Raw genomic sequence first — 26,406 nt, 5'->3', positions numbered from 1 at the left:
CCCCTGCATCGGCAGGCGGACTCTCAACCACTGCGTCACCAGGGAAGGCCACCGAAATAGTCTTGTCTCATTTGCGAAAAAAAAACGGGAAGGTAAAGCTGACTCAATAGTGGCAACAGCGGGATAGTGAAAAGTAGATGGGAATGATCTTTATCGGTGTTGAAGACAAAAAGAACAAGTAGAGCCGGACGTGACGGATGTAAGAGACAGGAAACCTAATAACTTCGCCTTGGCGAGTGGGATAGGCACGCGGCGGTGGCGGCCGCGGCCGGAACGCAGTGACGTACTTCCGTTGGTGGGATTGGCCGCGCGCACGCTCACTTCCGTCGCGCCTGCGCAGGTGGCCCCCTACTCCCGGTTGTGGCGGGTTTTCGGGACCCATATTACACATATGTTAGCCTTTCATAGGAGACTGTGCACTTTTAATTCCTGAGGGCGATGCGCTGTGGTGCAGCCGTCAGGGCCGGCCAGAAAGTCTGCAGGTGCCTGCTGTCTGGGTTTAGTCGAGTAGATGGGAGGCAGTTGACGGAAGGGAGCGGCTCCTTTGTAGGGCCCTTGAGGTCGCACGGGGAGCTGCCCCCGGTGAGCGAGCTGAGAGAAGGCCCCGAGTCTGGCGGCGAGGAGAGCGAGGTGCTGGTTGAGATCTGTCAGAAAAGGCGTTTCCTCAGTGGTACCAAGCGACAGCTTAGTCGAGATTCTCTTCTGAGCGGGTGCCACCCCGGCCTTGGCCCCTTGGGTATAGAGTTGCGGAAGAACCTGGCGGCGGAATGGTGGTCCGCGGTGGTGGTGTTCAGGGAGCAGGTCTTCCCGGTAGACGCCCTCTACCATGAACCAGGCCCTTCGCTGCCCGGGGACAGTGCCTTCAGGTTAGTTTCTGCAGAAACGCTACGCGAAATCTTGCAAGACAAAGAGCTGAGTAAGGAACAGCTAGGAGCATTTCTTGAGAACTTACTGAAAACTTCTGGGAAACTACGGGAGAACCTTCTTCACGGTATGCTTCACGATTTCATGCTTCAAAATAGGTGTCGGGGTGGAAAGGCAGACTCGCTCGATTTCCCAGATTGCAGCTGGCCCTGTATTCACATGGAAAGGAAATCATCTGGTTCTCAGTCTTCTTGAAGCAGTTGGGTTTGTTGACAGTGTTGCTGCCTTGGAGAAAACTGGTTCATGGGATCGTTATTGTTCCTTAAAGAATCCGGCCCGGGGCTTCCCTGGTGGCGCAGTGGTTGAGAGTCCGCCTGCCGATGCAGGGGACACGGGTTCGTGCCCCGGTCTGGGAGGATCCCACATGCCGCGGAGCGGCTGGGTCCGTGAGCCATGGCCGCTGAGCCTGCGCGTCCGGGGCCTGTGCTCCGCAATGGGAGAGGCCGCAGCGGTGAGAGGCCCGCGTACCGCGAAAAAAAAAAAAAAAATCCGGCCCAAGGCTCTAATAAAGCTCTCAGTTTCACAAGGCAACCCTAGAATTTTGGAGTTTATTGAGCGGCCCTAGAATTAGGACCTAAATTAAATCGTGTGTTTGAATCATTGGTTCATTGTTACTGAAATATTTATAAATACTTCCATAGTTTTCTTTTTTTTTACACACTATAGGCTAATCGAGAGCTTGTTTTTTTAGAGCAACAAGAAAATGCCCTCCCCCAGTTTTTCTTACCGAAAACTGATCTACACAATCTGTTGTTTGAAGAGCCCTTAAGGTAATTTTTGAATTGGCAGAATAATAGGACTAATCAAGTTTTATAAGCGATTCTTGAGTGAATACACAGAAATTTGTAGGGCACAATATGCCTTCAAAGTCAAATAGATCATGATAGCAGAGATTCTGGAAAAAAAAATTTAGAATTTTTACAGGACAGACTTGCTGCCACAGCATCTCATCTTTGCGAAATGCTATCCTTACCATTTTTTATTAAGTGGTACTAGGAAGTAATTTAAAATAACCAGTGTCCATGGTTCTCTGAAAATTGATACCTATATTGTAAACTTTTAAAGATTTCCTTAATAAAATAAAGCAAACTTAAACTGGTGGGTAAACGTGACAATTTTGATTTGTGCTACTTTAATTATTCTATGATGATTTTACTTTGGGGAAGTTAAATCACTGCTCATTACCATGTCCCAAAACAAATAAATCTTTTCTTCCCTATTAGAAAATGAAACATAGCTCTCTTAGATTCATCAAAGCATTTATTGATGTGCCAGACATTTTCTTGCCTTTAGAAACTTAAATCCACTTACTTGCCAAATTTTTGGTTGTCTAGTGTTTTTAGCTTCTGAGTACCAGTTTGCCATTTCTTTCCATGCCCAGTGCCCTTACTCTCTTTATTTCATGTTTGAGCTATTGTGGTAGCCTCTACTTATGAACGGTTTTTAAAGTTTCTCAGCCATTTTTTCTCCAAATATTGTTACTGCCCCATTCTTTCTTCTGTCCTTCTGTGATTAATTACACATATGTTAGACTCACCCCCCAGCATCTTGTTATCAGCTTTCTTGAACACATTAATTACACTTAAAAGTTTATATCTGATAACTCAGATATGTCGGTTTCTGTTATCTGTCTTACTCTGGGCTTTTGGTCATTTGGACTTTCGATTTTCTAGGTACTTTGTGTGTTAATTGTAGAGATAAATTGAGGCTCTGGGTGGTATTGTTTTCTTCTACCTGGGAGGGTTTACTTTTGCTTTTGGCAGGCAGCTAGGGCATATCTTCTTAATACAATCCGGGATTAAGTGTATTGAGGCTGGATTTCAGTCTTTTTGCTTCACCTCTGCTCCTAGAGTGTAGCCCTTTGAGTGTACGTAGTGAAAGGCTGGGGTGTTTTCCAGAGCCCCTCCTCCTTAAGAGCCTCGAACTACAATTTTGGGGCTTCCTAGCCCCATACAATGTCAGGAAGCTCTGCTCAGCATTTCAGCTTCTTAGTTCTCCTACTTCAGATTGGAAAAGCAGCACTAAATGTTGGGTTCACCTCTGTTCTTACATTCTCTCCAAATCTTGGACCCTCAAGTCCTTACTGCCTTGACAGCTCTCCTGTGTCTTTAAACAGATTCTTTTTTTCAGTTTCTTGATCAGTTTTTCTTGTTATCGACAAGCTTGTCTACTATTACCAGAAGTGGAAATCTCAAATCAAGTAACTTTTGAACACAGTGTTATCATTTAGTGGGATATAATCTAAGTGCATAAAGAACTACAAAGAAATCTTGAACTTTATTGTATTGATTTATTGTAAGTAGAAATGTTGGGATTATAATTCTGAAGCAGTTTCACATATAGGATAAAGCAAATAGACCAATGGATAGATTTATTAGGAACCAAGATTTTCACTGAAAGAGAAAAGATGTACAACAAGGCAAGGATAAACTTTATAATGTTAAATTTGAATTGACTATCAGTGTGAATTCATGATTTTTTAAAAATACAAATTTCCTAACTTTCTTCATTGAAGGGGCCTAGAAGCGATGACAATAGCAATGAACACACCTAGTACCCAGAATTTGGTTTCTAAAGGAACCAGTGCTTGGAGAAATGGCTCATTCCAGGTATGGGGCAGGGCAGTACAAAGTGACTTTGGCACAGTTTATGGTGCTAGAAAGCAAAGAATTACTAGAAGACTAGTGGGTTTATGTTAAAAGGACATAGATGCTGGCTTGAAGGAGACTCCCACTGGCTAAGTTTGGGACAAATTGAACATTAAAATAAATATTGATGGTAATGGGATCAGAACACATTAAATAAAATTAAAAATCTAATCCACAGTGTTAAACAAAAAATTAAGTAATTGAGGCTGCTGGTAGAAAGAGTAGTTGGAAAGAGTTTGTCTTTGTAGGAGCTATGCAATAAATGTAGAAGGAAAGGTAGGATAGAAAAATCACCTTTTTATGATTTTGTAATCCTCGGTATAATAATAATTCAAGCAGGGGTTCATCAACAGATTCTAAAATATCGGGTGTGGGACTTCCCAGGTGGTGCAGCGGTTAAGAATCCGCCTGCCAATGCAGGGGACACGGGTTCGAGCCCTGGTCCGGGAAGATCCCACATGCCACAGAGCGACTAAGCCCATGAGCCACAACTACTGAAGCCCGTGCGCCTAGAGCCCATGCTCTGCAACAAGAGAAGCCACTGCAATGAGAAGCCCGCGCACCGCAACAAGAGCAACCCCCTCTCGCCACGACTAGAGAAAGCCCGCATGCAGCAACGAAGACCCAACGCAGCCAAAAATTAATTAATTAATTAAAAGAAAACGATTGCCCCTTTGTTAAAAAATAAATAAAATAAAATATTGGGTGGAAGATTGTTGGGGAGCAGGATAATGTTGGGGAAAGGATATTCACTACCTTAACTTGGTAATCAAATCTGGTTTCATTAAAAGTGGGATTATTTGATACTGTGTTACTCCTGTTAGGATGCAACAGCACATATACATCAACTATGTAGTATTTATTCCTGCTAAAAATGATTAACCCAAATTAAATAAGGAAAAATTCAGACAAATCTAATGTGAGATAATCTATGACTGGCCTGTTCTCAAATTAAAAATTGATATCATTAAAAGCAAAGTTAGAGAGGGAGAAGTCAGGGGAAATATTCTAGTTTCAGAGTGATTTAAGAGACCTAATAAAATGCAGTGAGTTAACCTTAATTAGGGAGAAAGAGAGCAGCAGTAAATGGCTTTTGGGGTGACAATTCGAGAAAATAGAATATTGACCATAAGTTAGGTGAAATTATGATATTATGATTAATTTAATGGTGTAATAGTGGTATACAGTGAATATTTTTAATTTTAGGAGGTACATGCTAAAATGTTTTGGGGTGAACAAGAAATAGAAAATAAATGTGGCAGAATGTTGACAATTGGTGAATCTAGGTTAAGGGTTTACAGATGTTTATTGTACTGTTCTTTCAACTTTCTTGTAGATTTGAAAATCTTCATACTAAAAAGTTGGGGGAAACTACCTAAAATTAAGTGGTAATCAATTAAGATCTGCCTTAGTAGCTCCATGCTACTGTACTTACTGCTGTGTTAGCATTATATTATTAATTTGTCTATAAATTGACCAAAATTATTTGGGTTTATAAAATAGGTTTATATAGTGATTGATTTATCTTTTGACAGGTGCCTTGGAGCATTATGTTAATTACCTGGATCTGCTAAACAAGAGGCTACCTTTTGGCCTTGCTCAGATTGGAGTGTGTTTTCATCCTGTTTCTGATACTAAGCAGACACCTGATGGTGTTAAAAGGTACACAAAAAAATGGAAATAACTTGGCCTTGTATTTAAACAGTCACTTTCACTTTGGGATAGATTATATGATTTTCAAATAAGTGATTATCTGATATTTCTGATATCCAAAGAATCGGTGAAAAGACTGAAGCTTCACTGGTATGGTTTACTTCAGCAAGAACTGCAAGCCAGTGGCTTGATTTCTGGTTACGTCATCGACTCCTGTGGTGGAGAAAGGTACTACAATAATTACCCTTAATTTAATAATGATTAGGCAAATTGTCTTAGTGTGTCAGAGGTAATACTTTCTACAATAAATGAAATTTATTTTGATGTAGCAATGTTATATTTATAAGAGACAGCTATAATAAATTAACAACTACATATAAAAACTCTTTGTAATAATTTTCATTGTTCCATAAAACAAAGTTACTTTAGTAAAGACGTCTGTTGATGTCTTGCTCAGAAACTTTTGTTGGTAAGACTTTACATTCTAGGTAAAGTTCAAATCCCTCACCTGGCATTCCTGATTGGTGTAGAGTTGGACCCTTGCCCACTCTTACAGCTTTAGCTTTTTTTTTTTAAAAAAGATCTTTATTGGAGTATAATTGCTTCACAATACTGTGTTAGTTTTGCTTCCAACCTCCATGAACTCTCCATATTAGTCAAATGGTCCTGTAATTTACAGTCAAGTTTCAGTGTAAGCCTAAGAGAAAAGAGTTGAAGTAAGCATTTTTGTCATGCCATTGTCTTATTTCTCTAACTCTCAAAATCTCCAAACACCCATGTAAACTAAATGGAATGATCACAAATAAGGAAGGATGAGAATGGTGAGTATGTGATACTTTCTTCTTTATCCCACTTAGTTCATGGTTCCTTCCCTTCTTATTAATTGACCACAGAAATGCTAGATAGCATCAACAGTTTTTCTCTGTAATTCTTTCAGATTAAAAAACACTATTTGTAACAGTATATTCACTCATATTTAATTAAACTTAACAATTTTTTATTTGGGACTTGACCAGTTTCATTCAGTTGCTGGGGGCAACTTTACTTTTTAATATTTATTTTAATAAGTTAATAAGACAAACTTTCTTTTCCAGTTTGCTGTGAGTCCATCTAACTTCAGCAGCAGTGATTGTCAGGATGAAGCGGGCCGAAAAGGAAACAAACTTTACTACAATTTTCCGTGGGGAAAGGAGCCAATAGAAACCCTGTGGAATCTAGGAGATCATGAACTTTTACGCATGTATCCTGAAAATGTAGCTCAATTACATGTATGTTTTACCTTGCGCGCCTATGTATCCTTTACCCAGATTCTCTAACTGTGATCATTTCTGAACCATTTGAGAATAAGCTGTAGACATGGTGCCCCATGACGTCTTAATACTTCAGTATGCATTTCTCAAGTACAGGGACTCACCTGTATAACCACAATGCAATCATTATGATCAGGAAAGTAACAGTAATCTGCTATTATTCTCAAATCCACAGAACCCTTCAGATGTAACCAATTATTCTAATCTGCCCTTTATAGGTCCAGGATCCAATCTAGGATCCTGTATTTCATGTAGTTGTCATGTGTCCTTAGTTTCCTTCAAATAGTTCCTTTTATTTTTCCTTGTCTTTCATGACCTTGACAGTTTTGAAGAGTACAGACCGGTTACTTTGTAGAATGTCCCCTGGTTTGAGTTTCTTTCATGTTTCCTCATGATTTATGTATTTTTGCTAAGAATGCCACAGAAATGGTGCTACCCTCTTCTCAGTGCATCATATTGGCTTGTTACTGGTGATGTTAACTTTTATCGCTTGGTTAAGATGATGCTTCCAGGTTTCTCCAGTGTAAAGTTGATAAGTATTTTGTACTTATTAATTGATGAGTAATTAATAAGCCTTTTGTGGGCAGATACTTTGACTATGTAAATAACCTGTTTCTCACCAGATTCTGGCCTACTGGTTGCAACATCCATTGATGATTCTTGCCCAAATTGATTATTACTATGAGGGTTGCCAAATGGTAATTTTAAAAATTTCATCAGTCTATCTAGACTTACTGATCAATTTGTATTCTGATTCTGTAAGTGAAAAATGTAATTTTAAGAGGTAGTTCTGCTAAATGATGCTTTATTTTTGTTCTCCTTTTCTGTGAAGGGTAGAGATGGACGGAAAAATGTGGTTCCTTCTGTTTTATCCATAAATGGAGATCTAGACCGAGGCATGCTGGCATATCTCTACGATTCTTTCCAGCTAACAGAGAACTCCTTTACAAGAAAGAAAGATCTTCATAGAAAGGTGCTTTGATATTTCAGAGATAGACTTGGGAAATTAAAAATATAAATTTCTCTCCCTTTTTTTATGTTAGTGTACTTGGTTTCTAATATAAACTCTGAATAATAATTTTTTTAGTGCAAGTTATTTATTTTTCAGGTTTTTTTAGAATCTGCCCACAGGAATAATAAGCAGGTTCTCACAGAATAGAAGAAGGAATCCCTCTTGGGTAATCCCAAAGGCGTTTCTGTTTGAACTTGGGCAGCTGGACAGCTGTCTCTGATTCTTAGCCCCTGAGCCTTTTCACTTATGGCTTCTGCTTGTATCAGAAGCTGAGTGTTAAGTAGGAGTAAGTAAAACAGGCCAGCAAGACTTGTGGTATTAACCTCTCTGCTTCTGGTCTGACCCCAAGTGGCTGATCACTGGATCACAGGAACTAGACATGGGTCTGGGTCAAGGGAAAGGCTTATTTTAGGATGTGCAAGTTGAGCATTTTTATGGGCTGAAAATCAAGAGAGAGGAGGGGTTGAAGAAATAGGAGAGAAATGAAGTACCTAATGGAGCAAGATTTTAGAAGAAACAGGAAGGACCAAGACAGAATCAAGAACACAAGTTGGGGGGTTTTGTCTTGAAAAGGGAGTTATATTTTGAAACAGCAGGGTGGAAAGAAACAATTGTATAGATATAAATAGGCTACTAGAGCTGGTTAGCCCTTGAAGGAAGTTTTACTCATATCCTCTATTTTCTTGGGGAATTAGGAAGCAAGATTATTAGCTTAAAATGTGGAGGAGTAGGGGTTTAAGTGGCAAGAGTTTAGAATACTCATATTTCCCTTGAATGGGAAAGGGAGCTTCCCCAAAATCAAAAGTTTTCACGTGTTGAGTGCTCAACTGGGATTAGACACCATGAGTTTGTAGCACCACTCTGCCTAGTTAGTGATTTATTATGCAGTGCTTGTTTAGCCTGATGTGGCCATTTATAGAATTGTTTGGGATTTATAGGGTGTGTGTAGCAGACAAACAGGGGGGATCCTTTCTTTTCTTTCTCTTACATACTGCACATCCAAACCATCAGCAAAACCTCTTTGATTCTGTCTTCAAAATATATCCTGAATCTGACGGTTTCTTAGCACCTCCCCTGTTCGCAGTCTGATCTAAGCCACCATCATCCCCACCTCCCTGCACTGAGTGGCCCTTTTAAAAGGTACGCGTTACTTTGTTCCTCTGCTCTAAACACTCCAATAAGCTCCTCCTCTCACTCAGAGGAAAAGCCAAAGCCCCTAAAATGTTTTACAAAGCAGTATCCCTTTTGACCTTCAACTCCTCTCCACCTTACTCAGTCTGCTCCAGCAGCACAGACCTATTGTTGTTTCTAGAACATGCCCAATGTGTGCTCCCAGCTCAAGAGCCTTGTCATTAATGCTCCCCTTTGTCTGAGTGCTCTTCCTCCAAGTCCACGTCTCGTCCCTCCATCCCCTTTCAAGTCTGCTCACATGTCACCTCAGAAAGGAGACTTTCTCTTACCCCCTTATTTATTTATTTATTTTTAATGGTCCTATTGTAGTTTTTTTTTTTTTTTTGGCTGCACCGTGCGGCATGTGGGATCTCAGTTCCCTCACCAGAGACCTCGCCCCCTGCAGTGGAAGCGTGGAGTCCTAACCACTGGACCGCCAGGGAATTCCCTCTTACCACCTTATTTAAAATAGCAAACAACCCTCCACCAGCCCACCCCTTGCCAGCACTTCCTATCTTCTTTTTTTTTCAACGCTTAACCACCTTCAAATATATTATTTACTTATCTATTTTGTTATCTGCTTCTCTGCATTATGAGGGACAGGATTTTTGTCCCCACCACCTAGAATTATTTCTTGTACTAAGTAGCCATTCACATGTTTGTTGAATGGCTGAATGAATGAATAGAGTGATGGGTTTTGGCAAGAGAAAGTCCAAGTGATAAGCCACATGGCTCAGGCTGGGTAGGGAAGGCAGTGATGCCAGAAAGGGGCATTTCAACTGAGAGAAAATGGATTTGTCAGAAAATGGGAGAATATCAAGTGAACTTATTTCTGTAGAATGCCTGAATGGAGAAATCTATGAGCAGCTGAATAAAGATGGTTGATACATCATTGTGTGATATTTTTTATGACCTCAGCTAGCTTCCATTTTCACACAGAAAATTTTAACTGCTTAAACAGCTTCATGTTAATTAGTGCTCGTCCTTTTTACCCCTTCTCTTTAAATTGTTTTAGGTGCTTAAACTTCACCCTTGTTTAGCCCCTATTAAGGTTGCTTTGGATGTGGGAAGAGGCCCAACAGTGGAACTAAGACAGGTGGGTTAAATAAGTTTTAATGTCATGATTTCAATTATAACTGTTATTCCAAGTAAATGAGTAGTTTGCCATCTAAAGTTTTATTTTGATTCATTTTTAAAAAAATTCTAATTAAATAATGAACTGTGAACATATTTTAATTAAATAATGAAATTTTTATTCAATGAAAAAATCCATTTTTAATGAATTTTTAAATTTTTAATTAAATCATTCATTAATGAATTTTAATTAAATAATAATAAATACTACAGTTAATTACAGATAATTTGAAGTATATTATATTAAAGAAGCTGAATACAGTTCAGTGGGCCTTGCTGTTAATGTCATGCCCAGTCATAGTTGCATTTTTTTAAATGAGTATGCATAATTTTGGCAATCAAAATATTTGTACAGACGTCTAGTGAATTATTTCTTACCCTCTTCCCTTTTTAACTTAACACTTTTGATACTTTTTGGTATAAGCACAAGTTCTAGATCTGTAATCTTATTTTTCTAATCTATCTGGTCAAATTAAATACTGTTAAGAAAAACCAGGACCACTTCAGCAGTCATTTCTGTTTGGGTATCTCAGACCCATCCAGGGACCTGAGTGAGGATACTAGAAAGATTGACCTGGCTTTCCCGGGCTCCTGTGCAGGGGTCTGGGAAGGTGGGGATAATGAGCTCAGGGAAAGGGAAGAGAATGGCTTAATTTCCACATTTCCCCCAGGATTGCAGGAGGCTCCACAACACCCTGGTAGGTACCAAGTTCCTAGGGATTTTTTTGCTTGAAGGACAAAGAACTCTGCTTCGTAGATTTTCATCATTACCATTGCAGGCCTTTTGTTTTGTTTTGTTTTTGTTTGTAAGCATATTAGTAGTATTTTGTGCCTTGGGTGTTTTACCAAAAGAGTAGTGTCTTATTCTGTTTTTAACACTTTTCCCCTCAGCAGTATGACAAAGAGAATCCTTACGTATGTAACTTTCTGGGCTATGAAAGAGGTTTTGTGGGTTATTTCCCCATGTCTTCACCTGCGCTTTATCATGCTTAGAACTTTTTCTCTCCTTTTCTACCTTCTGTTAGAGCACATTTTCTGCTGGCAACCAAAACTAAACTTACTAAAACTCATATTTATTTTTCCCTGATAATTTCTTAGATTTATTAATATCTATATTCTCATCTATCCCCAAAATATCCTGTACCTTAACACCCATTTACTTCGCTGTGGTCTTTCCCTGGGAACTTGTTAGAAATGCAAATTCTTGCCAGACCTGCTGAATCAGAAACTCTGGGGGGCGAGGCTGAGCCATCTGTGTTTTGCAAGCCCTCCAGGTGATTCTGGTGTTTAAGTTTGAGAAACAGTGCTCTAGCTCAGGCACACACCCCTACCCCATCCCACCATCCTCCCCCTCTCCCTCCCCATGGGGACATTTGGTAATATCTGGGGACATTTTGGGGGACATTTTTGGTTGTCAGAAGGTGGGGAAGGGTGGTCCGGACATCTAATGGAGACCAGGGATGCTGCTAAACATCCTATATCAGCAGTGCCAATGAGAGAAATTCTGCTTTAGAATTTTAGTTCTAGATTGTTAAGGGAGTTTTAAATTTTTCTTTTTCTTGCTTCACCATTTTTAAGAAAACAGTAAAGTGTACTATGTCATTTACTCATCATTACTTCTGTATTTCCAATCAGGCTTTTGTCTCCAGCATTCCACTGAAACTAATCAATCATTCTTTTCTTCTTGAAACATTTTCTTTAGTTGGCTTCAGGAACACCACTCTGGGTTTTCTTCATACTTTTCTGGCTCCTTCTCCTTAGTTTCCTTTAATGGCTCTTCCTTCTCTTCCTTACATCGTATTATAACCCTTAGGCTCAGTTCTCAAGTCTCAGATAAGTTTAGAGTTAACTTAGCCCTTTGGACTGTTTTTTTCTGATAGAATCTGTTTTGCTTTTGTTTATTTGTGTTATGAATGATGATAATAAAAATTCTTATATTTGGTATAAAAATTTCAGATTTGCATTTAGTATTCAGCTTTGCAGTGTTTAAGTTCTTCAGAAGAAGTATACAATTTTTAAGTATACAATATATAAAATTATCAACAATATTATCATGTAATTAAAGGGATTTATGCCCACTTTAAAGAGTGAAAAAGATGATTGGTGGTTTCATAAAAATAGGGTAATAACTCTAGCTACTTTTCTTTCTTTCATATTCAGAGTTTTTGTATTTTTCCCCAGGTTTGTCAAGGGCTATTTAATGAATTATTAGAAAATGGAATATCTGTGTGGCCTGGTTATTTGGAAACTGTGCCATCCTCATTGGAACAACTTTATTCAAAGTAAGAATGTTGTTTTTTCTTGCTTAAAAAAATGTATTCAGAGTTTTTGATTATACGATGTTTCTTTATAACAGATTTCTTCTAAATATCTATATATACTATAATTCAAAATTATTCCTAACTTTCCTATTTACAGAACCACATACCCTTAGTTAATTGGTACAGCAGGAAACAATACTCATCAGGTATATGTAAGTGCAAACTATGTGAAACTTCAAGACTTAATACCATGAAGTATGTGTACCTGAGTTTATCAGTTTATCAGGGATGGAATTATTTATATTAGACACATTTGTTGAATCAGGACTGGGGGAACATGAGTGGAGTGCCTTTTCCTTGCTGGCCTTGTTCATTCTCAGGCTGAGTGGAAGGTAATTCTATTCCAGAGAACAGAGAACTAGTTTTCTCGGTGATCTGCACCTCTGTTTACCTGATTGCTCAAGACTGAAACCTGGATATTGTCCTTCACTCCTCCCTTTTCCTTACTGTTAAAGTCTAGTCCATCACTAACTCTTGTCTTCCTCCTAAATGTATCTCACATCCACATCTCCCCATTAAGATCACCAGTATCTCTTGACTGGATTATTGAAATAATCTCCTAACTGATCTCCTGTCTCTAGTCTTACCCCCTGCTATTTTCATTAACTTCTGTTTTTTAATAAAATAATTCATTTTTCCCTACTTTGGGTTTATTTTGTTATTTTTTTAGCTTTTTGTGTTGAATACATATCTTTTAGGTGAAAAGTTGTGAAGCTTCGTGTTTTGCTCCTCAGTTCTGTAGTAACTTGTTAAAATATACCTTTCAGATGATGTCAGAAGAAAAATAAGTTTCTATAGATAAAGCAACTGATGGCTTTATCATATATAAAATGAAGGGGTGGTACTTGAACTTTCCAGTGTTCTCAGTTTCTAAAATCTTACCCTTTGAGTCATGTGGACAATATCAAGTTACAATTGTTCTTTACATGGTAAAGGCTTTATGTCCCAGGATAGTTTTTTTCCTTTGTCCCAGAATACTTTTCTCCAGATATTTATTAAGTACCCACTATATTTTTTGTTCTTTGATACAGCAATAAACAACACAGAAAAGTTTCCTGTTCTTAATGACACTTATTCTAGTGGGATAGAATAGACAACAGGCAAGTAGATAAATAAGATAATTTCTGGTGGAGTCCTAAAAGAAAAGAAACAATCAGATAGTATGACTGGGTAAACAGAAGGAAGGCCAGTGTGGAACATATTCAGTTATTGCTAAACTAGAAACTGTAAGTTAGTGTACTAAGGTATACATTTAGCATGGTTTTTGGTATAATTTGTTGTACACTAGATCTTAATATTATAGTAGTATTATAGGAGAGTTTTGTCTAAAATTATTTTCTCGGATTGTATCTAAATACCAAAAGGCTGAGGTTATTCTGAGGTTCATCCAGATCACACCAAATGGTGTGTTGAGGTACCAGTGTTTATTTCTTATATTTTCTTTTCTTTTATGACTTCCTAGCTATTACAATAAGTCAGAAACTTCCTGAAAATTTTACTTTGAAAATGATTCAGAAACTTGAAAAAAGTATTTTTGGGTTCAGTTCTCAAGCCCTGCCTTTGAGTTTTGTGACTCTTTTTTTCCTTTCTTTCTTTCTTAATTTTTTTATAGAAATTTAGTTGTTGTATACAGGAACTTTAGTTGCAGCATGTGGGATCTAGCTCCCTGACCAGAGATCGAACCTGGGCCCCCTGCATTGGGAGCTTGGAGCCTTAGCCACTGGACTACCAGGGAAGTCCCTGAGTTTTGTGACTCTTGAAGGTGGCATTGGCTCCTGAGTAATTAAAGCTGGTAATGTGGTGAATTTACAGTCTATATTTGTGCTCACATATTTTGGTTAACTACCTTTTTTTCTTAGATATGATGAAATGAGTATCCTCTTCACAGTGTTGATTACTGAAGCTACTTTGGAGAATGGATTAATACATCTGAGAAGTAGAGACACCACAATGAAGGAAACGATGCATATATCCAAAGTAAAAGACTTTTTAACTAAATATATATCATCAGCTAAGAATGTATAGATTCTAATATTTGTGTAATAAATATTCTCCTTTCCTAATTTGGTTGTCTTATTTAACTGAGATTATTATTAGTGGTTTTTTTGGTGCTTTTTTTGATTTAGTTTTTATTATATTTCTTGATGTATTTCATGGTATCAGGAATATGTTCAGCTATAAGAAACAAAAGGACTGCTATACTGGCTTAAGCAAATTGGAGTTTGTTTCTTTCATAACAAGAAATCGAGGGGGTAGACTGTCCAGAGCTGGTGTAATTGTTTCCTCTATAGTAGTTAGGGAGCAAGGCGCTTGGCTGTCTTTCCACCATCTTTAGTATATTGGCTTTTATCTTTATACTTGTTTCTTCTTGGTCACAAGATGGCGGATGTATTTCTAGCCTTCTCAGCCACATTCGAGTTAGGAAGAAAGTCAAAGAGATAAGAGCTAGCCAGCCAAGGCTCTTCTGTTTTTAATTAGGAAAGTAAAAGCTTTCCCAAACATCCCGGTCAGAAGACTTATTTACATTTTATTCTATTTATCAGAACTGAATCACATGGTCATTACTAGGCCAGTCATTGTCCAAGGGAATGAGAATATCGTGATTAATTTGGATCAAACACAATTTATCCCTTGGGGCAGTACTGTCTTGTCTTCTCTGAAATGGGTTTTGTTATCAGGAAAGAAGGGTCTTTATATACACTGTCAAATATCAAAGATTAACCTAAAACTAAAATTTTAATAATGAGAACATTTATTGACTTTTGCAAAGCAAGCTAAAATAAATGTTAAATGGCATAATCTAATATTAGTGTATTTCATGTCTGATTCTAATAGATATGTTTATAAGAAATCTTTAAACTTTTGTGTGCTGATTATGTTTGTGTTAACTATGTTGTCATTACCAACCTGACAAAAATTCTGATACTTTGTGTAAAATGTCTTAAAAGCTTGGCTGGCTTATCTGAGTTGACTTTACTTAGTAGGTCTTTATTTTTTGGTTCTTATTTTTTGCTCTTGGGGAGAATTTCAAACACAAACATACACAGAATAGTATAATTAACCCCATGTACCTATCACCCAGCACCGACAACCATCAACCCTTGACCAGTCTTGCCTCATCCACCCCACATCGCCCTTCTACGTTATTTCGAAGCAGATCGCAGCTATCGGTTCATTTGTAAATATTTTAGTTCAGGATCTTTTGTTAAGTTAACCATTCTCACGCCTGAAAAAAATGAACAGTAGATGATAATAGGAATTATTGAGAATTTCCTTGGGTGTGATAATGATATTATGGCTTTATTTTTCTTTTTAAAAAGTCATTGTCTGATAGAGACACATACTTAAATATTTTTGAGTAAAAATATATGATATCTGAGACTTGTTTTAAAATTTAGTTTTAAAAAGTGGTAGGGGCTTCCCTGGTGGCGCAGTGGTTGAGAGTCTGCCTGCCGACGCAGGGGACACGGGTTCGTGCCCCGGTCCGGGAAGATCCCGCATGCCGCGGAGCGGCTGGGCCCGTGAGCCATGGCCGCTGAGCCTGCGCGTCCGGAGCCTGTGCTCCACAACGGGAGAGGCCACAACAGTGAGAGGCCTGCGTAACGCAAAAAAAAAAAAAAAAAAAGTGGTAGAATATGGAGGGAAAATAGGGATAGTGCTGAGTTGTTGAATTTGAGTGATGGGTACATGGGAGTTCATGTACTGCTTCTTTTTGTGTATGTTTGAAGATTTTAATAATAAAAAGTTTTTAAAAACCAATTCTTTAATATCATATCCACTTAGTTTCCAGTTGTCTCATTGTTGGATCAGGATCCAAATAAGACCCATTTATTAAAGTTGGTTGTAGGTCTTTTAGTCTCTCTTATCCTTATACAATAGATTTGAGTTCTCTCTCACCTGCTCACACTTTTTTTTTTTTCCCCCCCAAGACATTTGAGTTGTTTGTTATGGTGTTTTCTACTGTTTGGATTTTGCTTATTGAATCCCCTTGGTGTAGTTTAACCTATTCCTCTCTATATATTTCCTATAGATTGGGAATTGAATCCAGAGGCTTGATCAGCTTCAAGTTCAGTTTGGCGGGGCGGGGGGGCAAGATTATTTTATAGGCTGTATTCTCCCATCAGGGAGCAGTGACTGTCTGGCTGTTTCTCTTGGAGGAATGCTAGCAATCATTGACCAGTGCCTAGATCAGTCAGTTCATTAGAGGTGGCAAAATGGTGATATTCTGATTCCATCTTCCTTCTTTATTTATTAGCTAGAATACTTATATAAAAGAAAATATCTCATCTGCTGTTTGCTTAGAGGTATGGGAAAGGTGGGAGAAATGCTAGATTTGTCCTCTTTAAAGTTACTCTTTTTCATGCACAAATTGTTCTGTCTTTGGCCAGTAGGAGCCTCTTCATGTTGGCCTCAAGTCCTTTTGGCACAACTTTAGTAGTCTTTGATAGCTTCCTTGGTATCTAATATGTAATATAGAGATTGTATAGTTTAGAGTTTCTCCAAGTAGCCCTGGTTCATTTTACTGGAAAACTGTTTGGAGACTATACTCTGGGTGCCATCACGAACTCACCAATAATTGCAATTCAAATTCAGGACTGGTATATGTGTGTGTGGATTAGCTTTATTGAGATATGATTTACATACAGTAAATTTACCTATTTTAAATGTACAGATTATGAGTTCTGACAAATGTGTAACCACTACCACAATGATAATATAGAACATTTCCATCACCCCCCAAAAGTCCCCTCATGCCCCTTTAGGACTTAAGAGTTTTTACTTTAACCTCTTCTATCACACATCTGTATCTCCTCCCACATCAAGAACCCTGGGGCTTCCCTGGTGGCGCAGTGGTTGAGAGTCCGCCTGCTGATGCAGGGGACGCGGGTTTGTGCCCCAGTCAGGGAAGATCCCACATGCCGCGAAGCGGCTGGGCCTGTGAGCCATGGCCGCTGGGCCTGCGTGTCCAGAGCCTGTGCTCCGCAACGGGAGAGGCCACACCAGTGAGAGACCCGCGTACCGCAAAAAAAAAAAAGAATCCCAATTCTCAAGAATACTGAGGGTGATAAAATTAGAATGCCATGACACACAACTGCTCATTTGCTTTATCTCACCTTAACCACAGAACTCTCAGTACTGCAATGCCTGTATTCCCACCATATGTCTACTTAAAAGTTTAAATTTCATTTTTGCAGTTTGGGGTCCAATATTTAGTTTTAATATAACTGAGAATAAAATGTTTTTAAAAATTATTTTTCTGAAGAAAATCTCAGTCCTGCCCACAGGTACCTTTATTTAGGTACTTTGTCTTCTTAGGGGCCTCAGCCTCACAGGAAGATTGTGTTCCTGGTCTCAGATCAGCTGACTGCACTAACTGGCAACATGGAATGTCTATACTGCAGTTGAGGTAAGTAATATTTATGGAGGATTATCCAGATCAGAAGTGTCTGACTGAAGTTACACATCAGAATCTCCTGTGGAGCTTTTAAAAATAAATATATTTGAGCCCTATCCCAGACAGACTTACTATTTCTCTTAACAGTGGGGCCCTCATAAGTATATTTTAAAATACTTACGGGTGGTTTCTGATGTTCACTCCTGTAGTAACCACTGTTAAATTTATCAGAGAGCTGCATACCTGGATGGTATTATTTTGACAAAACTTCCCTCCAGCCCAATTGCATTTAATAAATTTTGTTTTATCAAATACTCTTCTTAGGTATTACACCACACCAATATGTACTGAAAGATGTTATGAGAAATAGTTCTATAAAACTCATTCTTCATTTAGCCATAAGAATGTTCTTGAGGGCATTTGTTTGCTATGTACACCACGTCTTCCTGTGAGGAAGCATGGGAGAAATTTCTCTCAGATTTAAATGCCAGGGGTAGTTGTGCTTCTCCTAAAGACTGGCCTGTTATTATATGTGTTGTATATCTCTTCATTTTGTTTATTCACAAAGGCTTTTTGAGCATCCAAGTACCAGGAACTCTAGGTGCTGGGGATGTAGTGGTGAACAAAACAGACAAGGCCCTTCTAGGGGTGGGGAGGCGGGGACAGACAATAAGCAAGTAGGTGCATGGGCAATTTCAGGTAATTTCAGGTGTTGTAAAATAGGGCAGGATGGCGTGCTACATCATGCCTGGGGTAGTGTGCTTTACATAGGCGATCAGGGGAGCCTCTGAGGACTGGCCTTCCAGCTGAGACTGAATGATGTGAAGGAGCCAGCTGTGTGAACATCTGGGGCAGCACATTCTAGGCAGAAGGGAGTAGCAAGTGCTAGGGCCCTTAGGAGGAAAATGGTGTAGAGTGAGCAAGGAACATAAAGCAGGCCAGAACAGATGGGAGAAGGGGAGAAGGTGAGGTCAGAGAGGTGGTCAGGGCCCATGTTGCTTAGAGCCATGGGGGCCACAGCAAGGAATCTGGAAGCCACTAGGGCAGGAGGGGGCACAAGTTTGAGCAGAGAAGGGACATACTGTTATTTTGAAAAGATCACTGGAGAGTGGAATGTTAGAGGAGCTCTGACAATGCCCAGGTGATGGTGGCCAGGACAAGAGAGGTAGCAATGCCCTTCCTGGACCTGGCAAGAGGAGCCCCTGCCCTTTAGAGGGTCCTGCTCTGGCCCTTCTCCAGCTGTGCCTTCCCCTGCATTATGTCTGAGGGGCCAAGGAGATGTGCTTGAAGGTCATTGTAATCCTTAGGTGTCTAATTGTCCTAACCTATAAGTTTGTGTACTACCCGAAATCTCAGTTACTGTCTCTGGTTGTGTGTAATAAAGGTCAAAGACAAGGCACTAGCCCATGTCCCTCCAGGGCAGTAAGGGAGAAAGAAGGAGCTTAAGACATCACTGAACCACTGTTGATCACTCCTCTGGTTAAGTCTCCCCTTTACATCCTTCAGGAGAAGCAGCACTGAGAGAAGGCAGTCTCCTTAGGTTGTAATCTCCCAGCTCTGGGAGCAGAAGGGGCAGAAGGGACAAATGCTTGAGGGCAGCTGGTCAGAGCACACCTGTTTGCAGCTCTTCATCCCATCAAGGTTTTTGTGCTGCCCTAGTGTCACCTTGCAGATACTGCCTTTTCCTGGTTTCCTATTGGATTTTTGGCTTTTTTCTTAATTTGTGAGAGCTCATTATATATTGTAGAACTTCATACTTTATGAAAGACATGGATTCAAAATACCCCCCCATTCTTTTGACGTAGTTTAAGATTTTTAAATGTAATTTTTAAATGTTTCATCTAACTAAATTTAACAATCATTTATGTCTTCTGGATTGTGAGTCATACCTAGAAAAGCCTTTCCCTCTTAAAGATTATTATAAAATTCCTCCTGTTTTCTTTTAGCACTTCTGTGGCTTCATTTTTAGGTATTTTAATATTTGAGCTAGCTGAATTAATTTTATTGCAAAGAATGAAGTGGAGTTCTAACTTATTAAATATGTTCTCAAGTTTTTAAAGTGTATTGAATATTGCATCTTTTCCCCATTGACTTAAAATGCCATATTTTTCATATGCTAAACTCCTGTATGTATTTAGATCTATATCTGGACTTTGTCCTGTTACATTTACATATTTCTACTTCTCCAGCCATATACCCATACCACACTTTCAAAATCATGGTAACTTTATAATGTTTTCAGACCTCATAGACCTCTCTCTCTCACTCTGTGCCTCCCCCTGACACACACACACACACACACACACACACACATTTACTCATATGCTTCTTGAATCCTACACCCTTCCTCTGTATTCAGTTTCCTTCTTCATCGAGTACACTGTGTAGTTCTTTCAGTGTGAATGTGATTGGGAAACCTCCTTCTCAGTCTTTGTCTTAAAATGTCTTTATTTCCCCCTCAGTCTTGATTGATATTTTGTCTAGTGTGGTAGCTATTTTGATTGGTTCTCTTAAGCCACATCATAACCCTTCTTCTATTTGGTGGGGTCTGAAACCTGAAAAATTACAGTTCCTTTGCTGCCAGGGCATGGCTGTGAATATCTTCTACCAATTAGATGCATGTACATGGGACCTGGAAAGTAGAAGGGAGGTGATGGTTTCCACTGAAAAGCAACTGTCTCCAGTGGCATAACTCCACACTCCATTGGGCTCCAGTTTCTGGGTGAGGCAGTTGTGGCAGAGGCAACAGCGGTAACAGCAGCAGTAGTTTTCTGATCTCCAGATTGTAAGAAAAACCTACAGATAAATTGTTAAAATCAAAAAGAGAATTTAGCAAGGTTGCTGGATATAAAGTCAACCAAAAAAAGTGATTTTGTTTCTATATATCCACAACATGAAATAAAAATACAATTTACCGGCCTTTCTCACCTTCTGAGATGGCCCACACTGTCTGTGGAGTGTGTCTCCCAAGGCCACTCTCGCCTTCTGAGATGGCCCGCACTCTGTCTGTGGAGTGTGTTTCTCTATAAATAAGTCTACTTTTTACCTATCACTTTGTCTCTCACTAAATTCTTTCTGTGATGAGACATCAAGAACCTGAGCTTCATTAAGTCCTGAAACCAGGTGCTGACCCTTTATTCCCAACTTATAGCTAGACCAACTCCCGCTCATCGTCAGCACCACTGGGATGTCTTCTGTGCCATTTCTTTGCGAGAACTTTTTGGGCACTAACACCTGGTTGAGAGAATACCTTGGAATGGATAGCATCTAAAATCATATGGAAACCCCCACCAGGTGGGAGAAGTTAACTCTGTGCTGCCCACAAGCACGTAGACCCCAGACTGGTTTGAACCAGAAGGCTGATGATGCTAACTAACTCCCACTTACCTCCCCATCAACCAATTAGAAGCATGTCCACCACCTGATCATGCCCTCCTCTTTGAACCATTACTGTAAAACTCTTCACTTACCCCTCCAGGTTGGGACACACAGGTTTGAGGGCATGAGCCTGCTGTGGCCCCCTTTGCCTGGCAAAGAAATAAAGCTATTCTTTTCTACTTCACCCAAAAAAACAAAAACAAACAACAACAACAAAAACCAATTTACCATAGCATCAGAATATCAAGTACTTAGGACTAAATCTAACAAAAGATGTGCAAGCTGTTTATGCAGAAAATGATAAAATGCTATTGAGAGAATTGAAGAAGACATAAACAAATGGTGAGATATTTGTAGTTTGGAGAACTCAATACTGTAAAAATGTTAATTCTCCCCAAATTGATCTACAAATTCAATGCAATATCAATCAATCCCTATTATGTGCATTTTTTCTTTAAGAAAATAATAAGCTGAGTCTAAAATTTATACAGAATGCAAAAGGTCAAGAATAGCTAAGACATTCTTAAAAAGAACAAGGTGGGAAAATTGTTCTTGCAGTTATCAAGATGCATTTGAAAGCTGAGTATGACATTGATATGGAGAGATAAGCAGAGCAATGAAACAGAATCTAGAGTGCAGAAAGAAACCCACATGTATATGGGCATTTGATTTGTGACAAAGGTGACAGTGCAGTTTAGTGGGGAAAGGACAGTCTTTTCAGTTGACAGTGCTGGAACAACGGGGTATGTCCATGCGGGGGAGTGGAAACAAGTATGATGGCAATTTCACATCACAGAAACAATTCCAGGCGGATATAAACTGAAATATGAAAGTAAACTAAAAGAGCCCTTAGTAGATAGTAGTATACGGTAATGGTTGTATGACCTCAAGTTGAAAAAATATTCATCTGGGCACACATCCACAAAAAAACACTAACCATAAAGGACATGGCTGGACTTCCCTGGCGGCACAGTGGTTAAGAATCCACCTGCCAATGCAGGGGACACAGGTTCGAGCCCTGGTCCGGGAAGATCCCACATGCTGCGGAGCAACTAAGGCCATGCCCCACAACTACTGAGCCTGCGCTCTAGAGCCTGCAAGCCACAACTACTGAAGCCCAGGGGCCTAGAGCCCGTGCTCTGCAACAAGAGAAGCCACTGCAATGAGAAGCCCACGCACCACAACGAAGAGTAGCCCCCGCTCACCACAACTAGAGAAAGCCCGTGCCCAGCAACAAAGACCCAATGCAGCCAAAAATAAATATATAAATAAATTTAAAAAAAGAACCAAAGGGAAACTTCTAGACATGAAAAAAGTGTAACTATTGAAACGAAAACTCAGTAGATCCTCTTCCTCTTCCTTTTCTTCTTCCCCTCCTAAACAATTCATGCAAAAGCCATGCGGGTGGGGCTCAACATCTGCTCAGTGGGTAGGTACAGGCGGAAGCCACAGAAATTCAGAGTTGGGTGAGGAGGGAGTTGTGAGGATAAGTACACTTGACACTTAACTGCCCATGGCAGTTATTATTATTGTCGTTATTATAGTTGTTACAAAGGAAATGTTGAGAGATGGCAGAGCAACCACCAGTCACATCCTCTGGGCCCCACCTCTGATTCCAGCTGCATCTGAGGCCTCACCCACTTTGTGCTGACAGCTTTCTTGCTTTAACTATACAATACATATCACTCCTTTTCTGCCCTGGGGCTTTCCAGTGCCCTGGGTGAGACGCCAATGGAAGTGCACTTGGAATGCCCACATGCACAGCCTAGAAGTGGGAGATGCATCACCTCCTGGGGCAGCCCTTAGTGGGGGATGGAAGCTGATGGGTAAATGCTTCTCACTATCAGTCCTCAAGTGGACAATTCTGAGAGACATTTTTTCACTCTGCAGATGGTTCCAGTGGGGTCAAGCGCCAGTTGCCCACAGCAATGCCCAGCTCAACCTTATACCTTGTTCTGGCTTTTCCTCCAGTCCCTCACGCCTGTTCCCTAGTGTCCCTTCTGTTCCACACAAGGCCTTTTCTCAGGCTCTGCTTTCCAGGCTAGCTCAGGATAAGACTATCAGAAGGCCCTAGAAAGCAGCCCTGGGAAACGGAATTCCTCCCAGGATGAATGGCAATAAGGACTCTGTTGCCGGTGGTAAGGGGAGTGGAGATAATCCTTACATGCCATAGCTTCACAATTTCTAAGACTTTCCCCTGCAGTGGGGAAGGGAGCAGAGGTAGATAATGAAGCACTAGGTTATGCAATAGTTCTAGCACTTGAAAGGCATGAGGCAATAGTAATTATATGGATTGTGGAGTTGGTTGGCTTCTACTAACTGCTTTAGAAGCTTTGCAAGAGAAAATGAGAGGCTGTCAATTCAGGGCATGCTGTGAAACCCAGGGGCATTCTGGACTTCAAGACCTCAAAAGGTCTTCATAGGGGACTTCCCTGGTGGTCCAGTGGGTAAGACTCCACACTCCCAATGCAGGGGGCCTGGGTTCGATCCCTGGTTGGGGAACTAGATCCTGCATGCATGCCACAATGAAGAAGCAACTAAGACCCAGTGCAGCCTGCATACATACATACATAAAAAAATAAGGTCTTAATAGGATCAAATCCAGTTACTGGTATGCTCATTAATTTGCTAGCCCCTCCCCACCCCTTTCCTTCTCTATTTCACTCTCCCTGGGCCCTCATATAAACAACCTGCACCAAGTCCTTGCCTCAGGCTCTGCTTCATGATTGAGACATGAAGAAGCAACGGTGGGCAAGTCACTAAGTTTATAACCTCAAAGACTTAATGATTTCTAAGGGGAACAGCCGATTAGTATGACTCAAGCTAAGCATGATCAATCATACTATGAATAGCTAGTCATTGTTTTAGTTCTTACTTTGTGCCAAGCCCTGTTCCAAACCTTTTACATCCATTACCTGAGTTAATTCTCACAGCAGCTCCATGATGTAGGTATTATTTCTCTCTCTCCCCCTCCTCTCCCCCACCCTCTCAAATGAGGAAACTGAAGCCCAGGGAGTTTATGTAACTTACCCAGAGTCACACAGTTAGCACAGGACTGAACCTGGATTCAGCTCACTCTGACTCCACAGCCCCCACACTCTTAGCCTCTGTGATATACCAATTTCTTCCAAATAACAATATCAACAGAGAAAGGGGGGAAATTATGTTCATGAATGCTGCTTTAGGCAACAAAATCCTCAAATTCATCTGGACCTGTGTGCACAATATCCTTTCCCACCCTGAAGATGCATTCCCACAGCCAGTGCTGCTGCTGTTCTTTGCTGGGATTTAAGTCCCAGTTCAACCACGTACCAAGCTAGGGATGACCCTGAGAAATTATCCCATTTAAGCCTAAATTTCCTTACCTGTAAAAGCAAGTTAATAATACTGGCCTTGTAGGTGTTCCACAGATTTAGTGTCTAATAGCTATGATTTTGCTAGTGAAAGGTCCATTGTTGGGAACAGAGAAAAAGAACAGAGCAGAACAATTTTGGTCAAGTTATTTTGTTTGTCTGGAACCCAAGCAATGCCTCTTGGCTTTACTGGACTTAACTTATAACTCCTAGGATAAGAGATTCAAACCAGAAATAATTTTGTCCCCTGAAGTGGGCTGAATGTTGGCTCCCCAAAAAGACAAGTTCTAACTCCTGGAACCTGTGAATATCACCTTATTTGGAAAAAGTGTCTTTGCAGATGTAATTAATAAGTTAAGGATCTCAAGATGAGGTCAACCTGGATTGACCTAAATCTGCTGACCAGTGTCTTTATAAGAGAAAGGCAGAGGGAGAGAAGGCCACGTGAAGATGAGGCAGAGATTGGAGAGGTGCTGCCACAAGCCACGAAACACCAGGAGCCACCAGAAACTGGAAGCGGCAAGTGAGACTTCTGCCCCAGAGCCTTTGGAGGGAGCGCAGCCCTGCTGGCACCTTGACTTTGGATTTCTGACCTCTGGAACCGTAAGAAAATACATTTCTGTTGTTTTAAGCCACCAGTTTGTGGTAATTTGTTACAGCAGTCCTGGGAAACTAATCTACTTCTCTCTTCTCCCCCAAGTCAACTCTGCGCTGTTCTCTTGACAGAGAGCTGATGGGAAATGCAGCATATAAAGGCATGCCTTTGACATGACCTAAATCTTGATGACTGAGAAAGTCCATGGAAATCAATATAAATAATTTTGCAGGCTTCCAGAAGCTGAGAGCAAATTTTAATGGCAATGGATAATAAATGTGTACTTGTTGAGTAATCTTGCCTTCCTCCAATGGTGACTGCAGGTGCCATTTTCTTCAGACACCTTTTCAAGGTCACCAGTTTTTGTTTTAGAATTTAGACATGGCTTTTGCTCTGTGTGTCTGCTTCTGAACCTTTAATGGGCATAGGGATGGGTAGATGATCGTTGTAGCGCTTCCAGGATGCACTTATGAAGAGCATAGTGGTTGAACAATTATTCTTTATTAAATGGTGTGGTCATGGGGGAAATGGTCCATGCCTAAAAATAGCAAAAGCATTTAAAAACTGTCACTAGTCAGGATCCTATCTGACAAACCTGTTGTCTGATGACAGGATTGGATGTACCTGAAAGGGCCAAAGGATAGTGTTTAAACATGAAAAACAGTGATTCACTTTAGGTAACCAGGTGAAACCTTTTTAAGTGTCAATCAGGTTTGCTTTTTCGTTATGGAAATCAGCTTTATAAAAAGCATCTTACCCTGAGATGTAGTTTCTATCTTTAAATCTCAGAAGATGAGTTCAGAATAGACATATCCAGTTTTACAATCATTACAGGTTTCTATAATATAAAAGAGAAAATAATTCAGTAAACTTAGGATATATATCCATAGAAGCTCTTAAAAAATTCTATTTTAATAGCTGGGTGGCCTGACAGAACCAAGTATTAACTGTATTTTTTTTTCCTGGACTATATTAAATGATGTATTCTTGAAAAGTTTTTAGAAGTGCACCTGCATCCTTCTCTTTGGATTTTTTATATGATATTCTCCCCTCCACATCCTTCTCTCCTCCCCATCTACCCATCTCCTGATGAAATTTGTTAGGAGCCATGGTACTGATTGCTATTGGTTTCCTAGGGTATGCATGTTGCCCCCATTCATCCCATCCTTGGGTTCCTAAAGCCTAGGAGTATGGTGACCTCACAGAGACTACTCTCCCATTTCGATAGCATCCCTTATCCCAAACTGTGGCTCACCCTGATCTCTCGGTGCCACCTCCTGGAACATGGGGGTGGCATAATGTATCTCCTGAGAGTATTCAGTCCCTGGGTAAAAGACAAGAAACAGTTATTGGGCCTATAATCCAAATCTCTGATCACTTGAGGGCAGTGGCTTGCCAGCTACCCTCACAATGTCATGTCACCTCTGGACTTTGCAGAGAGTACTTACCATCTCAGGCTTTGGAAACACATTGCCTTGGTTCTAAGCCTGGCACAGATTTCTCATCTGTACAG

The 26,406-nt window shown here is 40.1% G+C and overlaps 2 protein-coding genes across 9 annotated transcripts in view; one reads left to right on the top strand and one right to left on the bottom strand.

The window, feature by feature from the left end:
- Positions 1–238: 238 nt before the first annotated feature.
- Positions 239–25,727, top strand: POLG2 (DNA polymerase gamma 2, accessory subunit). 8 transcript variants are annotated; one of them, XR_009537501.1, is made up of 12 exons: positions 260–991; positions 5,108–5,234; positions 5,348–5,453; positions 6,320–6,493; positions 7,159–7,233; positions 7,368–7,508; positions 9,733–9,813; positions 12,033–12,133; positions 14,032–14,149; positions 17,489–17,579; positions 24,512–24,901; positions 24,999–25,725. XR_009537501.1 is itself a non-coding variant. In XM_060133720.1 (11 exons), the coding sequence occupies exons 1-10, from the start codon at positions 439–441 to the stop codon at positions 17,576–17,578; spliced, it is 1,566 nt and encodes a 521-aa protein (XP_059989703.1). In that variant the 5' UTR covers positions 260–438; the 3' UTR covers position 17,579; positions 24,512–25,727. The 8 variants fall into 8 exon arrangements, 3 of the variants coding, with proteins under 3 accessions (XP_059989703.1, XP_059989704.1, XP_059989705.1); XM_060133720.1 differs by having other exon boundaries at positions 24,512–25,727; XM_060133721.1 differs by lacking the exons at positions 24,512–24,901; positions 24,999–25,725 and adding an exon at positions 19,074–19,376.
- MILR1 (mast cell immunoglobulin like receptor 1) overlaps positions 20,028–26,406 on the bottom strand; it is a 25,704-nt gene continuing 19,325 nt past the window's right edge. Inside the window, exons 6-8 of the mRNA XM_060133723.1 lie at positions 26,149–26,217; positions 25,651–25,731; positions 20,028–20,363 (exon numbers count right to left, since the gene is read on the bottom strand). Of these exons, the coding sequence (XP_059989706.1) occupies positions 25,679–25,731; positions 26,149–26,217 (122 nt within the window). The 3' untranslated portion in view covers positions 20,028–20,363; positions 25,651–25,678. The remainder of the gene's footprint in view (positions 20,364–25,650; positions 25,732–26,148; positions 26,218–26,406) is intronic.

Source organism: Lagenorhynchus albirostris, chromosome 20 (genome assembly GCF_949774975.1).
Source record: "Lagenorhynchus albirostris chromosome 20, mLagAlb1.1, whole genome shotgun sequence".
Lineage (NCBI taxonomy): Eukaryota > Metazoa > Chordata > Mammalia > Artiodactyla > Delphinidae > Lagenorhynchus > Lagenorhynchus albirostris.
The sequence above is the reverse complement of the archived record's forward strand: the minus strand, read 5'-3'. Positions and strand labels throughout refer to the sequence as shown.